Consider the following 16,517-nt stretch of genomic DNA (forward strand, 5'->3'; position numbering starts at 1 on the left):
TAAATACAACTAATTCATAGTTTGAAAGCAGTATTTTTCTTACCTAAAAGAATCAAAGCTAGAAAATACGGATGAAACGAAGGTTTAGCTGCTCAGCTACCAACAATGTTTATGACGAGTTACCTGGGCATGCCCAGTCGGAATACCGAACTCGCTTATTGTAGCTATATAAAAGTTTGGTTTGGCCAGATTGGTTGCCCCATTACAAGAAGGATGTGGAGGCTTGAGAGGGTGCAGAAGAGATTCACAAGGATGTTGCCCTGATTAGCGAATAATGTATTTATGCATTTTCATTTAATGTATTGTCTTTCCGCTGACTGCTGAACACGCAACAAATGCTTTTCACTATACCTCAGCACATGTGACAATAAACTAATGACTAATATTACTGAAAGGAGAAGTTGGACACACAGGGATTGTTTTCTGTGGAGTGTTGGAAGCTGAGGGGAGATCTAATAGATTTCAGTGATGTTCAGTCAGGCATATGAGCATGCAGAGGGGGCAGGGATATGGATCATGTGCAGGCGGATGTGGCAAGTTTAGTTTAACTTGGCATCATGGTTGGCATAGATATCATGGGACAAATGGCTGTTCCTGTGTTGTGTACTGTTCTATGATAAACTCAACTCTACTTTTCCCCCCCCCTCCCTCCCCAAGGTATGCATTCACCTCTTTCCTGATGGAGAAACTATCTACTTCTAACATTAAAATATTCTACAACTCTGCTTCTACTGACCTTTTGAGGAAGAGACTTTCAAGACTTGTGACCCTGCCTCAAATGAGGGAAACAAATCGTCCTGTCTCTTTCCCTGTATCCTGCAGCAGGTTATTGAGGCCATGGGCCTGTTTCTGCAGTCTTGGCATGTTATTCGTCGTTGTTGGTGGAGAGAGGTTTTCGATGTTGCCTGTGCTGTGAGTGCTTTTATCGTATTTGAGAATTAAGGTGCAATGGCCAGTAGGTTACCTGTTTTATTCTTGTTGTTACTTGATACACGATTTTCCAGCATCCGCAGTTCCTTCTTAAACAACTGTTAGGCCCTTTTGAAAAGACAGGTGAATGAACCGCATTAGTGCGGATTGCATTCACGGATAATTCTTACTGAGTAAGGAAAGCAGAAGCACTACGTCTTCATATAATCTGACTAGCACAGCTAATTTTGCTTCTTTATTCAAATTTTGCTTGGTTAACTAAATTTTAAATCTCAGGATATTCTGAGTTTCAAATAGATTTCTCCAGGTTTAGTCCATGCAGTTGATGTGGAGAGTATTCGTGAACAAGGTAAAATAAATCTCACAACGACAGAGATGGGATGGTTTGTTTGCTCCTGTGATTTGGTACTTTCTGGTGGTTGAATGTCCAGCAAACCTTAAGAATGTTATTCTGCTTTGGCACGTATGATAATTAAACGTTCTTGCCTCTTGAAAGTTTGTTGTGGAGACTGGCAACAAGTTCTACAAGTCACTGGATTTGGGAACGGTTGATAAGCCCTTTGGAGTAATGGGATAAATTGCAGTTTGCCGCTCTTGAAAAATTGGATGTGACCTGTGAGGGGGCTTTGCATTACATGCTTTTGCTTCTTCATTTAGCCCACCACCCCACTGTATCATTACCCCATGAACTGCCATTTCTAACAGAGTTACTAATTCATACCATTGAAGAAACAGACCCTTCGGCTAATTGGGTCCATGCCAATTTTTGATCACTCGTTCCATGTTATTCCACTTCCTTTGATTTGCAGGAACATCGATATTTGAATCCTTTTCTTGATGAGCAAATGTAATTATCTTTTCCAGTAACACAAAATAGCCTTTACTTCAACATGGTGTATGTTGATTATGGCAGTGTGGTTTATAATAAATGATTCACTTCTAACAATTTTAATGTGAGAGTTGCCTGGAGTAAGATTTGGTAGAAAGGCAGAGTAATTACATGTATTTTCAAGACGCAAGAGATAGAATATTCCAGACAAGGTGGGGCTCTGCAATGGGAGGAGTGGGGGAAGAAACCACACTAGACGACATCTCATAAAATAAAAATTGAATGATTTTCACTATTCTGAAATATGCGTTTTTGAATTTTGCATTTAGTTTTATAATCTTTGGTAATTTGTTTCATTTATCTTCCATCTCTTCCTATTACCTGCTTTCCTTTGTTTTTCATGACTATCCATTTTTTTGGACTATTTGTCTCATTTTTTTCTCTTCCAATCCAAAAATAAGAACCTGTCGAAGAGCGAGTGATTTGGGAATTTATGTATAGAGACGGCCTCAAGCTAGTGGACAAAAGACTACTAGAATAAATGCTGGAGACACTCAACATGCCAGGTAGCATCTGTGGAGAGGGAAACTGAGGTTACACTGCGGGCGCTACTGGTATTTTCATGTCCACGGAAGTATTTTTCTACAGAACCAGCCATTTTGCAATAAGGGTTATGGAATAAAGACAGAGAATGATGATTGATTGTTAGCAGACAAGCGGCTAAAGAACATTTTCAAGTCTCTTATTTGCATCGGTAACACTGTGATGCTCTCACTTAGTTGTTTGCACTTTCTGCAACTTATCAAAGTAGCTAAGTTTGCTATCTCATCTCTCTTCCATTTTTCTCATTTTATTTCTTCTCGCATGGTCTATAAATTTCCTCCATATTTGCTTTTTCTCAGATCCTGCTGTTGCACTTCCTGCTCTCCCCAAGTAACAGTAGAATCCTGGTTAATTCTGCATCGTGTTTCACCAACTATCACTGAAATGGAAAATGCATAAACTGAACTGAACCATGAACCGAAGACACAAAATGCTGGAGTAACTCAGTGGGACAGGCAGCATTTCTGGAGGGAAGGAATGGGTAACGTTTCGGGTTGAGACCCTTCTTCAGACTGAAAGTCACAGGAAAGGAAAACGAGAGATATAGACGATGATGTAGAGAGAGATATACAACAAATGAATGAAAGATATACAAAAAAGTAACAATGATAAAGGAAACTGTTTGCTAGGTGAGAACGAAAAGCTGGTGTGACTTGGATGGAGAGAGAGGGAATGCAGGGGTTACTTGAAGTTAGAGAAATCAATATTTATACCCCTGTAAACTGCCCAATGTATGAGATGCTGTTCCTCTAATTTGCATTCGGCCTCACTCTGACAATGGAGGACTCCTAGGACAGAAAGGTCAGTGTGGTGGGAAGGGAAATGAGTGCTTGGCAACCGGGAGATCAGGTAGGTTCTGGCGGGCTGCGCCAAGGTATTCGGCTTAAATGATTGCCCAGTCTATGTTTGGTCTCGCCGATGTGTAAGAGTCCACATCTTGAACAACGGATACAGTAGATGAGGTTGGAGGACGTGCAAGTGAACCTCTGCCTAACCTGAAAGGACGGTCAGGGTCCCTGGACAGTCAAGGGAGGAAGTATAGGGACCGGTTTTGCAGGAGAAGGAACGTGGGGAGGGGGTGGTTCGGGTGGGAACTGATGAGTTAACCAGGGAGTTGTGGAGAGAATGGTCCCTGGAAGGCGGAATGGGGTGGAGATGGAAAGATGTGATTAGTGGCGGGATCCCGTTGGAGGTGGCGTAAATGTCATGAATTATGTGTTGTATGTGATGGCTGATGTGGTGAAAGGTAAGGACTAGGGGGCAGGAACCCTTTTTCCCCATCGCAATTGCTCCTTGAAGCAATTGATGCTTTTAGTATTTTCATGTCCACTGAAGAATTTTGCTTTCAATTTTTACTTTATTGGTGCTTATGGACTTTATCATGATTTATTGCATGAAGCTGATGGAATGGAAGTGACAGTGGATGCCTTTTTGTAAAGCATGTTGGGACTTAGAGTCTTGAGACATTGCCCTTTTAAGACTTGACTGGAGAAGATGTGTGAGATTGCTCAGTGATGTGTGTGTGCGAGATCAGCACTGAATTCGTCATTATTGGCATGCTAAAGGCTTAGAATGAGGGTAGGGAGCAGGCTGCCATGACTCTCTTTAACCTGCTCTGAATCTGCACCACGAAGAGCCTCTGGCTTGGTGTCACCTCACTCTGATCCAGTCAAGGAATAAGTTAGGATGGGAATCACTTGGTCTGATTGATGCTCAGGTAAATAGTGCAGGTCCAGCCGTTTATACTCTAATGCAGCCAAGAAATGTCTGTGGACTTCACTTAATGTTGATGTTTTTCAATCATTCTGCAAGGGATGATTTAATTAACAGAACTGTTTATCAAACGCTTGGCCTATTTCTTCCCTCTTTCCCGCTGAATGCCAATTGGTGCAAATATTAGTGACTTGTCTTTCCTGCCTCTTAAGCAGTTTTATGCCGTCACGGTGAGTTATAGCCTAGCTTATTTTGTTTTTGAAAAGGTTGCTGTATCTATAGGAATAGGGTGATAAAAATCATATTGCCGTTCAACAATATTTTGTTAAACTTTTGTGCTAGATTTTACCAGGGATTTTGTAACTGAATGTTGCTTCTTTGAAATTTCAGGATAATTTTCCAGCAATGGTCATTTTTCAGATACTCTATTCCAGATATTTTAGCCCATTTTTTTTTTTGTGAGTGATCAAAGAAAAATAAATTCTCAGAAAAATTATAAACCTGCAACACAAATTAAAAAGCTCCAGCTAGCCCTTGGTTTATTTGTGACGGATTTTGGACTGCAGGGCTGAGCTGTGCAGCCTGAGGGTGGGGCCACATTTATCACGCCTTTGCAGATTCTTTCCCGTCCTAACTATCTGCTGAATTCAGCTGCCTGCACTGCCAGTAAATGTTTTGACTTTCATTCCCTAACACATTTACCTAATGCTCTCCTTTTTATTTCTGAAAAAAGTTCAGATATTTATTTCCATTTATCAGTACTGTGTTCACCGCCTCTATTTATGTTGAGCTTATAATTGCAGTGCCTCCGGTAATTGATTTTACTGTGACGCTGAGATTAATTGTACATATTATATCCCACACTCTTGAATATGTGGTACTTTTCCATCTTCCAAGACTGGCTTCAGTAATTATTTTCTTTCAGATTAATGCAGTAACTTGTCACAAGTAATCAGTGCAATTTTATATTATACTCGAGGCACAGAAACAACGGCTGTATATCCAAGCTCCCTCGAGCAGGGTATTTTGGGGTTAGGACAGATCAGTGAGGAGAGTGAATTGCCTTTTTCTTGTTACTTCTCATGCTGACCTTCCGACATTAAATCCTATTGACATTAACTGTCACTGGGATGTGATTCTATAGGCACTGACTGTCCTTGGATGACAATCACCAAGTGATTGCAATCCCAACCTACTCTCAAATTTTGCAGTTGTAGTTCTCTGGATGCTGCCAGGTTTCAGTTTTTGGATGTAGAGATATTTTATTGTCGAGTATTACATTGTTTTTCCACAGGAAACTAGCTATTTAGGTCAACATCATTTATACTTCAGATGAGTTTGCCCATGTACAATTTTATCTCATTCCCCTGATGTACCTTTTTTCATTTATTGCACTTATTAAATACATCGGTGCCATTTGCCACAATTACTCATCTGATTGGAAGTGTCAGCTTCTAACCACTGTCTGGTAATAATGTTTCTGTTGAATTCCCTACTGCAGTTACCAATAACATATTATATATAGTCTCCATTTCTGTAAATTCCTGTATAGAAATAACTACTCTACATGGTGTAGAGAAAATGAATGCAAATGTAGGGGCATTGGTAAGGCCATTTTTAGAGTAAAGTGTACAGAAATAGTGTCCTAATGGAAAGAAGGATGATAATTGTTGGAAGCAGTTCGGCTCGGGTTTAATGGACAAATTCCTGAAGTAGGTTGGTTATTTTACGCGTCTAGACCCCTCGGGATCCTGTATTTCCTTTTTGAATCTTCTTCAGGTTGGACTTTTATCTGTTGGAGTTTCAAAGATTCAGTGAGAAGAGGTTTTGGCAGTGCAGATGTGTTACGGTTGTTTCCCCTTTTGGGAAACTAGAACTAGTGGTCAGCATTTTATACAACGCAGTGTCAACACGTACAAAACAGATGAGACTAAACTCTTTTCTCTCATCGGTGGTGGGTCTTTGGAGCATTTTCCTATGGGGTGGTGGAAGTGGTCTAGATAGATTGATAACTAAGCTGATGAAAGCTTGCTGCAGGTTGAATGCAGTGTGGAGGCAAGTCAGGACATTGAATTTAGAACTTGAAGGTATGCTGCAGCTGTATAAAATTTGAGAGATGAATTTAGGGTATTGTAGCAGTTCTGGTCATCACACTAAAATGATTTGTTGAACCATGCCTAGTAGACTTCAATTATGTAGAGAGATAACTGGATAAAACGGTTGTTCTTCTTAAAGCGGAGAAGGTAAAGAGTTGAAACTCGTAATACATTTTGTTAAATAAAGATTGATCAGAGTGCAACTTGAAAAATAAAGATTGATTCCAGTGTGAGGGGTACCAGTAACCAAAGAGATGTATTTAAGGGTGGCATAGTGCTGCAGCAATTAGTGCTGTCAACTCACAGCTTAAATAACTCGTTTGATCCTGAAATTGTGTGCTATCTACGTGGAGTTTGCATGTTCTTGTAAATACATAGTTTCCTCCTGGTGCTTGTATCCCTCCCACATTCCAAAGACATGCTGGTACGTTAACTGGCAACTATAAGTTGCTAAGTGGCAAAATAATTAAGGGGAAGTTGGTGGCTGATGAGACGCAGGGCGAAAGTGAAATAAGGAGAGGAGAATGGGCTGATGGGATTGCATGGTTGGGACCTTGCATGGACCCTATAAGCTGAATGACATACGTGTCCAAATAAGTAATTGTTTGGCCAAGGAATCTGAATGACTTCTATTGCAAAATTATTTTGCAATGCAGATCGTTCTGACGCAATAACTGGTAGAAGCAAATTCGCTAATAATTTGAAAGGGTATTGGATTACTACTCGGAAGAAAAGTTGCCTGGTCTACAGGGAGTGCAATTAATTGAATAACTTCTTTATAACAAAAGGCACACGCAAAATATGTTGAATAGTCTTCTGTATTTACTATAGGCTTCAAATATTGAGTGAATGGATTTAAATGAATTGGAGTGGTCTGATTTCTGTAGGAACACACTGAGCCCTCTTAAGACTAACTTGAGCTGCTCTCTTCAATTCCAGGTTTCCCATCAGAAGACTTCCCAGGTAAGAACTCTCGACACAATGGGTGAAAGTGATTGGCCATCTCTGACTGTCCAAGCAGCAATTAGAAGGCTTAGCAACTTGTACGTATGAGTGGAATGCTCTAAGATCCCCATCCCTGTCCATTTTCCTGACATCTCTTACCTGCTGTGTGTGTTTGCCCTGTTAGAAGACACACAAAAAATGGAATTGGGTTAATAAGATAACTGGAAAATATGGAACTTGCAGCACAACTAAGGATAATGGAAAATTTAGAAATTAGCTTGTCTAATATTCCGGATATATTAATATCCGACAAACACGGTTCACAAAGACATTCCCGTTTCAAATTTTCCTGGTCAGGCTTTTGTACTTTAAGTCAATTGTCGATGTGGGTATTAGAGAAGGTTGGGATTAGTTATCATTGAGGTGGCGATAGTTGGCCTTTCTCTTGAACTGCTGTGCTCCATGTGTTGAAGGTATCTTCGCCCAGTGCTGTTAGATATGGACTTTAAGATTGTGACTTGGGGATGATGAAGGAATGCTGATATATATCCAGATTGGCCTGTGACTTGGAGAGCTTCATGATGAGGTGAGAAGTGCAAAAGATTTTTGGTCTAAGTAGAGATTTGCTGTTTCAGTTACATAAATTGGAAGTAGTAAGAACAGTTGATGTAGCCTGGTGTTAATAAACATGGATTTCAAATTCATTTTAGTAAGTGTCTAGATGAGTACAGCCCATGCAGACTCCAAATGTTGATGTTATTTGGGGACAAAACAGCCTACTTGATGGCAATGTACCTATCTCCTTCAGTGCTCGATCCTTCTGTCATTGTGCCATGTACAAGGTGTTCTGCAGTAATTCACAAAAGCTTTTCAGTATTGTTTGCCCAACCCACAACCTCTACTAGCTAGAATGAAGGAGTATGGGCACATGTCAGCAACACTACCTGTGAGTTTGTCCCCAAATCCTGCTCTGCTCTGATGTGGAAACGTTTTGCTTTTCCTCCTTTGTTGTATAATTAAAGCCCTGGAAATCTCCACTTGCAGTACTGTAGGAGTGCTTTCATTATGGAGATTGTAGGAGTTCACCAGTATCGTTCTGGGCATGTAGGGATTATGGCTAAGTGCTTGCCTTGGCACTGAAGTCGACTTCTTATGAATTACAATAAAATAAAACGTGAAATCCACACTAATCATTGATTTGGCAATGTCCAGTTTTGAATGTAAAAGGTGCAAAGAGAAGATTCCCCGAGTTCTGAAATTATCTTTACAAAGAGATATTGGAGAAATAGGAGATCTTTAAATAAATATTTATTTGTAACAATATGACACAGATATTCAAACTTTAAAGGTTTTGACAACATTGAGCCACTATATCATTTTATACATTTGTCATAACAAATCTGCATGGAATAGTTATGCGCGGGAAGTGAAGTCATCTGACCAGTTCTGCTGATGGTCTTGCATTTGATGTAGTTTGTAAGGCATCTGAAACTGCACAAATAGAATAAAAATCAAAGTACAACAAGAGCAATGAATGTTGTCAGGAATATAAAAGATCATGGGGTCAGCAGGAAACCATTCATCCTCTTGACACTTCCAACATTTACTTGAACTGTAGCTGGTCTGAAGCTTAACTTGCTTTCCTCATCTTGCCCCTGAGCTCTTGAGACTCCTGTTGAATAAAAGTCTATCAAATTTGATCTTAAAAGTGTCTGTTGACTCCCTGCAATCACAGCCCTTTAGGGAAGGGAATTTTAGATTTCTCACTATCATTTATGGGGGAAAAGAGTTTCTGAGCATCGCTTCAGAACATTCTGTCACCATGTACTTGGATTCCTCCACAAGAAAGATTATTTTTGTCCATCTTGCTCTATCCTTCAAACAATTAATAAACCTGAATAAAATCATCCTTAATCTTCTCTACTCAAAAGGGAATACAAGAAATGTTTATGCAACCCGTTAGTATTATAGTGAATTTGTATTAAACCTGTTTTGTTGTGGTATTTTTGTTCTAAGATGTATTGCCCAGAATTGCATGCACTGCTTCAGAAGGGCATTTATTTGAAACTATCAACAATTTAGTTTAAATTCTCCTTTGAATTCGTGAAGATTGAGATACAATTTATATTTTATTTCCTTTTTGATGTTTTTTGCATTCATGCATACAAATCCCAAAATGTCTGTCTCTCCATTGTCCTTGATCCCGATTTCTCACTATTTGAACTATATTCCAAATTACCTTTCCCAAATCCAAGGTTCATAGGCTCAAAATTCCCTTCAATTAACTTTACTTGCTGTAGATTTACATGCTTTTATATCTGTCCCTTTCAATCTTGCCCTTTCTCTCTATACTCCTTAAATACGCTCCAGAGCTTGTAGCCTCAGCCATTTAATAATTAATTCAACACCATAATATGTGCTCAAAAGCTTGAAACCCTGGAACAGATCCCTAGAGGACATGACATCTGCCATTTGACAAAGCTTAAACTAAGGTCTTGAATCGTTGTGATCTTTGAAAATTGTGACAGAGGCATAAGTGATTTTCTGTCTTGTCTTTACACCCTGGTGGAGAAGCAATCATCTCCTGAAGATTTGTGTTACTCATGCTAAATTCATATGTTGTGGGGGGATCTTCAGTGGACTGGTGAGTCACCCAAACGTGCCTTTAGTGCTGCTGCATTCTAGCAATGGGACCCTGAAGCATTCTTCTGGCAAGTCTGGTTGAGCCTCAGAATAACTGACTTGCTCTGCTCCATTAATTGTTTTGACAGTGTGAGACCCGCCCTTGGGTTCACCCACAGTCAGAACTGTTCTTTAAATGTTTTTTTGTGAAGTCTGCAAACATTCAAAGAATTAATTTTAAAATACTAAATGTTTAGAACACAAAAACAAGTTAATTATATTAAATCAATTCAAATGATATTATCTTGTCCTGGAGCAACAAGCAATCTGCTGGAGGAACTTAGTGGGTTGAACAGCATCAGTGGAGGGGGGGGGGGATCAGGATGGGAGTAGAGAGGGAAGATTGCTTGTGTCTACACTATCTTGTTCTTCTCATTGTCTGGGACCGTTTATCCAACTGAAAACTGAAATTTTATTCAACTGAGCGCTTATCAACTTGGCAGAGACTCGTTGGACAAATTTGATATCCTGAGTGAGTAAAGTTCATCCAAATGTCCTGGGATAGGTGAACAGTGGCACTCAAAACTGCAGAGTCAATGTACATGTGTCCACTAAAACAAAAACCAATAAAGTTTCTGTTTTTGAAAACCGACACTCTTTCCTTAAGTCTTTTTTTTCTTTATTGTACATTATATTCTCACCAGTTTTTAAAAGGTCCTCTTTCACAATTCTACTTCCTTTCTTAATATACATAAATATACATAAAAATCTAACCAGTTATTTTTACAGTTTTTTTTCTTTTTTTTTTCTTTCATGCCTATTATTTCTTTATCCATTTCTTCTTGCGAATGAAACATTAAATAAACTAAAGGAATAGTTAGATCTCGCCGGATGTTGAGCAGCCAGGTTGTCGTCTCTGCGTCAATGTATGCCAGGCCCTGAGCTCCATTTGGTGGGTGGCGGAGCGGGCACCTAGAGATGACATGGTTGGCTGTCTGTTGTGCTGCTCCGCATTCACATGCTGGGCTCTGGCAGAGCCCCCATCTCATTTATCCCCCATTCATAAATACTAACTTAGTTTTTCCCTCCATAACTGGATACAGGATATATCATAAAATAATTTGTGGACTTATTAACGGGGTTTTGTGGGGGGGAAAACTGTTTGTTGGCAATGAAACTAATGGGATGGTTGAGGACAAAATGATGCATTTGAGCTTTCACGAGGTATTTGATAAGGTGTGAGTCACATAAGAGGCTTCTGCATAGGAATTGGGATGAAATTAGTTTGTTAGCAATGATTGAGGATTAGCAATGGACAAAATAAAGTAGCAATAAATTGACCATTCTCAAGTTAGAAGGATTAACTGGTGGGGTGCTGCCTAGATCAATGCTTCAGGCTCAGCTATTCATAATCTTTTTCATTGATTTTAAACAAGGGGATTTTGTCATGCATTCATGTTTTCTGATGGTACAAAAGAGGGCAAATGAGTAATTTGGGCAGGGGAAGCAAAATGTTTACCAAGACAAGCGAATAAGGTTAAGTGTGTGGACAAGAATAAATGCTGGCGTATAATGCAGTGGAACAAATGGAAAAGCAAAACAATTTTTAAAGGAGAGAGATTTGTACTAGTTTGCAGCAGAATTTGTTTTCCTGTGAAACAAGATCTCATTAAATCAACACAGAACAATCAGCAATTGGGGAAGTCGTCATTTGAAGTTAGTTGTAATATTAGATTTTTTGTTATTATTTAAGGCTTTGGTGGGCTTATATTTGAACAATTTTGGGCTCCATACCAAAAAAATTGTGTAGTGTTTAGACAACATGGGGAGATGAGAGAATGATGTGACCCTATATGTTGAAATGCACAAAATCTAAAACTACTTCAGTGTGCGTATGAAATGCTGTTTTGCATCGCCGACACATAGACTGATTTCTTCACATAGTCTTTGATTTGCTTCACTCCAAATGACAGTGTTCAATTGAGTATATTCACAGCTGAGATCAGTATATTTTTGAACATGAGATTTATGTGGATTGGATTGGAGAATGGTTATTCATTATTTTATTGAATGGTGGAGAAGGTTCACGGAGAATGATTGGCCACGATTGCAACAATTTCTCATGTTCTTTGTTCTTTATAGTTCTCCCAGTCTGTTGAATCTCAATTTAGCGGTTTGTGTGAACTTGGTAGTTCACACAACTTGGTAACTTGGTCTAACTTGATAGTCATTTTTTTCATTGGTTTATCTTGTTGCTTCAATAGGCAAGTGTAGTCTCTACATATTGTGGGTACAAATTAGCTTTATACTGTACCTCTAAAAACCCCCCACTATTTTGGGTTTTCTTATTAAAGTCTCCTCCTCTCCCTCAAATGCAGTATTGTTCAATCATATTTTATGTATTTCTAAAATGTTCACTTATCAAATTATTGACTAATTCAGGCTTCAAATTCATTATAAAATTTGGTCAGTGTTTCTCTTTCCATGTCAATTCTAAAACATATTTTTAGAAAACAGCTTCTAATGCTCTCTGGAAATCCATTGCCACTGTTGGGTTGTCTTTCATCTCTGTCTATGAAAAATATAAAATTCTAATATAACCAATGGTTTTGTTGCATTCTTCCCTGATCTTGGTATTTGTACGTCTCGCCTACAAATCACTATCAGGTCTGTAAACATCTGTCATCAGAGCCTTCCATCCTGTGCCATTCCTTAATTCGAACCATGTTGTTTTCACTGCCTTGTTGCCTTTACTGAAATCCCTACTGTCCTTTGCAAAATTGTCTTGTATTAATATTGTTGCTCTCCCTTCTCCAACTCTTTGTCGTCTCTAAAACATTGTATAGCCAGGAAGATTTAACACTTAATCAAACCATGACTCTGAAATGTCAACTGCAACATAGATATTATGTTACTGACATTTTGAACATACTGATGCCTGGAAAATTTCCAACTTGTTCCAAAGCTGATCTGATCTTTCGACCCCTTTTTTATGATTGTAGAGATGTTATTTTTCCACCAGGTCATCTTTCCACAGGCATACATTTATTGGTCTCTCCTTCATCTTTCCATTAAGGCTTGGTTCCAGCCCAGTAATTCCAGCAGCACAGCTTCTACACAACATATTGCCAAAAAATGGAACCACCTTCTTATATCAGTCTTCAAACCTTGCAATCCTCTTCCTGATGCCAATGAGCACAGTTATTTTAAAGGCTGAAGGCTAAACACCCAGTCTGAAGAAGGATCTCGACCCGAAGCATCACCCATTCCTTCTCTCCAGAGATGATTGATGCCTGTCCCGCTGAGTTACTCCAGCTTTTTGTATCTATCTTCTATTTCAAAGGCCTTGCATTTTCACTCCTAATTTCTCAACCCTTTTTCCCCCATTTGTCCTGCTGTTTGTCCAAAAACATTTCTTTCAATTAAGGAATCTTAGAAAAGTACACTGCTTGAGATGTCATGGCCCACGGAGTTTATGTTGACTCTTTTTGAAGATTTGTAATCCTCTTCTTTCCTCATATACTTAATTTTTTTTCCTCTTTTGCATGTAAATTTATTACCTTTTGAAAGTTCTGAAACCATAGCCGCTAACCTTTCAAGCAGCATATTCCAAACCCCAAACATTAAATTTGACAAAAACATTGTCAAACATGACTTGTCATATCAGCTAGTCTCCTTCTGCCGATCAGCCTATGAACATGCAGCACACCAATCACATCAGACCAATTTTGACTTTGCCATCAAACCCACTGAAAAGGGAGGTGCTGTGGTAGTCTAGTGACTGACCTCCATGTTACGGAGGTTAGACTCCAAATTCCTGTCACCATCTTGTGCCTTCACTGGGCCATCACCCCGATAATAAACACAGGCCATTGTCTCCTGGACAATGATTTCATCACATCAGGAGATCACCCTTCCACAACCTTCAGCCTTTAAAGTGCCCTAACCCTGCACTGTTTCAATCTCTCACCCAAGATCCATAAACAGGACGGTTCTGGTAGACACATTGTTCTGCCTGCTCTAGCTCCAATTAACCAATTTTTTTCATTCTTGGATGCTATTCTGTCTTTCCTTGTGCAGTCCCTTTGCATTTGCATCGGTGACATCTCTCAGGGCCTCTACCGTTCCAATTCCCTGGTCCCAAGCCTCTCATCCTTAGCATAGACGTCCAAGCTCTATATACTGTGTCTCCTTTATTCTGCTTGGGTAACCTGCTTGGGTAATCTGCAGCCCAATGCTATGAATATTTCATTTTTCTACTTCATTTAACTCACAGCCCCAGTGAGGGGGGACCTCATTGAAACTTACTGAATAGTGAAAGGCCTGGATAGAGTGGATTTGGAGAGGATGTTTCCACTATAAAGAGAGTCTAGGACTAGAGGCCATAGCCTCAGAATAAAATGATGTGCCTTTAGAAAGGAAATTAGGAGAAATCTCTGACTAAAGAGATTGGTGAATCTGTGGCATTCATTGCCACAGAAGGCTGCGAAGGTCAAGTCGATGGATATTTTTAAAGTGGGGTTTGACAGATTCTGATTAATATGGGTGTCAGGGGTTAAGTAGACTTGATGGACTGAACGGCCTAATTCTGATCCTAGAACATGAACATTCACCTGTCCACCTAGCTTTCTTTTCACTTTTGTTCACCTCTTCCATCCCCCTCTTTACCCTCCGTATAGTTCCACCCACCCTTCAACTGCCCCCCCATCTGTTTCCACCTATCGCCTACCATCCTCTATCCACCCCCACCCACCTGTACTGCTATACATTGGTAATTTCTCTTCCCCCCCCCTCCCAGTTCTGACCAAAATGTCAGCTTTCATGTTTTGTCTCCAAAGGGCTGCTTGACTTGCTGAATTTGTCCAGCACCCTGTTTTTTCTTTTGTTTTAGATTCTAGCTTCTGCAATCTTATGTCTTCAAATGTATCCTCTATACTGGCAAAATGAAAGACATTGGTTACAACCTTTGTTGCTTGCACTCTGTGTCGTTTCTGAGCCACTCCCTGGCAGCTGTCTCAGTTTGTTGCAAAGATAAGAGAGGGATGTTGGTGTCAGTTTGAATGTGGGTGATTCCCCAGTACACAGGAAGAATGTGTGATATGCCTCAGAACAAAAGCTGGAACAAGGGGTGCAGGTTATGTAAAGCTGAATAAGTACTAGGTATGTTGTATATCTGTGCTGCGGTTGGATTGTCAAAATGTGAACTGTTCTTTATTACAGGCAAGGAAGCATACTGAACAAGGACCTGTCGCCTGATAAAAAGTATGACAAAAAAAACTTGGAAAAATCACCTCTGTATGAATTTGACCCAACAGGTAATACATTTGTAGAGTCTTTGAGCCGTTTTCAGTTCCAGGCTTCAAATGGTTAGACTTTGGTCACAAACATTAGACTGTGTAGAAAGGAACTGCAGATGCTGGTTTAAACCAAAGATACACAAACACCTGAAGTAACTCAGCAGGACAGGCAGTATCCCTGGATAGAAGGAATGGGTGAAGTTTCAGGTCGAGAAGAAGGGTCTCGACCCAAAGCGTCACCCATTCCTTCTCTCCAGAGATGCTGCCTGTCCTGCTGAGTTACTCCAGCTTTTTGTGTCTATGTACACATTGGACTCTTTCATTTGCTGCCTTCTTACTGATAAGTCATGGTTTACATTACCTTAATGCTCATCCACAGTAGATTCAGGCACTTTTTTGATCAACAGGAGAGTGAGCGAGTTGATTACCACGCTGCTTTAATGCTTAGTGAATAAACTGGTTAGGTAGCTTGCAGACCCTCCTGGATGGATCATTATTTTACAACAAATGGGTCAGAGTGCTGGCAATGTTTGGTGTTTCACTGCTGGAGGGAATAGTTCTGAGCTAGGGTGGAATGTGGATGTATCTATTAGGCCACTTCCCTTGGGTTTTCTCTGCACCTGCAGGCTGTTACAAAATTTGTTATAGAAGCAGTCTCAGACCGACTGACTTATGTGAAGTGCACTTACATTTCTGGGGCTCTGGATGCAAACAGCATCTAGTATTCCAAGGGTCAATGATAGTGGGGATGGGATTCAGAGGAAAGTTAGAATTTTCTTTTCAGGCCAAAAGTTAACTTGGCCTAAAAAGCTTTACTGAGGCAGACAGGCTGGAAATTATATGGTAGAAAGAGAAATGATAAGGGAAGGAGAAATGGAGAAGGCTTTTTCTCCACGTCATTTAGAGAAGAATGGCTGAGCGCATTTGCTCAGTAAACTGTTCCATCTTGGTTCAGGCTGTTGACCTAAAATATCAAATAGTTAATGTTGACTTCACAATCTGAGATGTCAGGTTTTGAAAAGCAAGATAAAGTCATCATTTCCCAAATGTAGTTTGAATTGCTGGAATACCAATGGAGTCTTCTGATGGACAAGAGCTATGCGGTAGGTCCTGGGCTCCCACCACTCGTATTGATCTGCCTGCCTTTCTGAATGGTTTGCTCGGTGCTTGCAATTGACTGTCTACTCCTGCTTTGTGCAGTCATGACATTCTTGTGAGTTCACAAATATGCATTCCATAGCTAATTTATCCAGCAAACTGTTGTATAACTCGGGGAATTAGTACCTGGCCCATTTGATGTGACTAAATCATATCGGAACATAACTGCATGGTATGTTGGATGGTCTCCTGTGTTACATCAATGTGTTAATTATGCTACCAGCTTTTTGTCAAAACAATTAATTCCATTTCTTAACCCATCACATTACACATTAACCTAATTTGTGTCATAGTTCCTCTTGTATATATTGAGTCTGTACAAAA

General features: G+C 39.8%; 1 protein-coding gene across 14 annotated transcripts in view; it reads left to right on the forward strand.

The window, feature by feature from the left end:
• The window catches only part of arhgef12 (Rho guanine nucleotide exchange factor 12), a 102,793-nt gene that overhangs the window by 36,914 nt on the left and 49,362 nt on the right, over positions 1-16,517 (forward strand). For 7 of the 14 annotated variants that reach the window (XM_033049633.1, XM_033049620.1, XM_033049619.1 and 4 more), the window contains 2 exons: positions 7,111-7,134; positions 14,959-15,053. In XM_033049633.1, coding sequence (XP_032905524.1) covers positions 7,111-7,134; positions 14,959-15,053 — 119 coding nt within the window. Of the gene's footprint in view, positions 1-7,110; positions 7,215-7,589; positions 7,703-14,958; positions 15,054-16,517 lie in introns of those variants that run through there. The other 7 variants (XM_033049626.1, XM_033049632.1, XM_033049627.1 and 4 more) reach the window with 4 other exon arrangements.

Source organism: Amblyraja radiata, chromosome 33 (assembly GCF_010909765.2).
Source record: "Amblyraja radiata isolate CabotCenter1 chromosome 33, sAmbRad1.1.pri, whole genome shotgun sequence".
Classification (NCBI taxonomy): Eukaryota; Metazoa; Chordata; class Chondrichthyes; order Rajiformes; family Rajidae; genus Amblyraja; species Amblyraja radiata.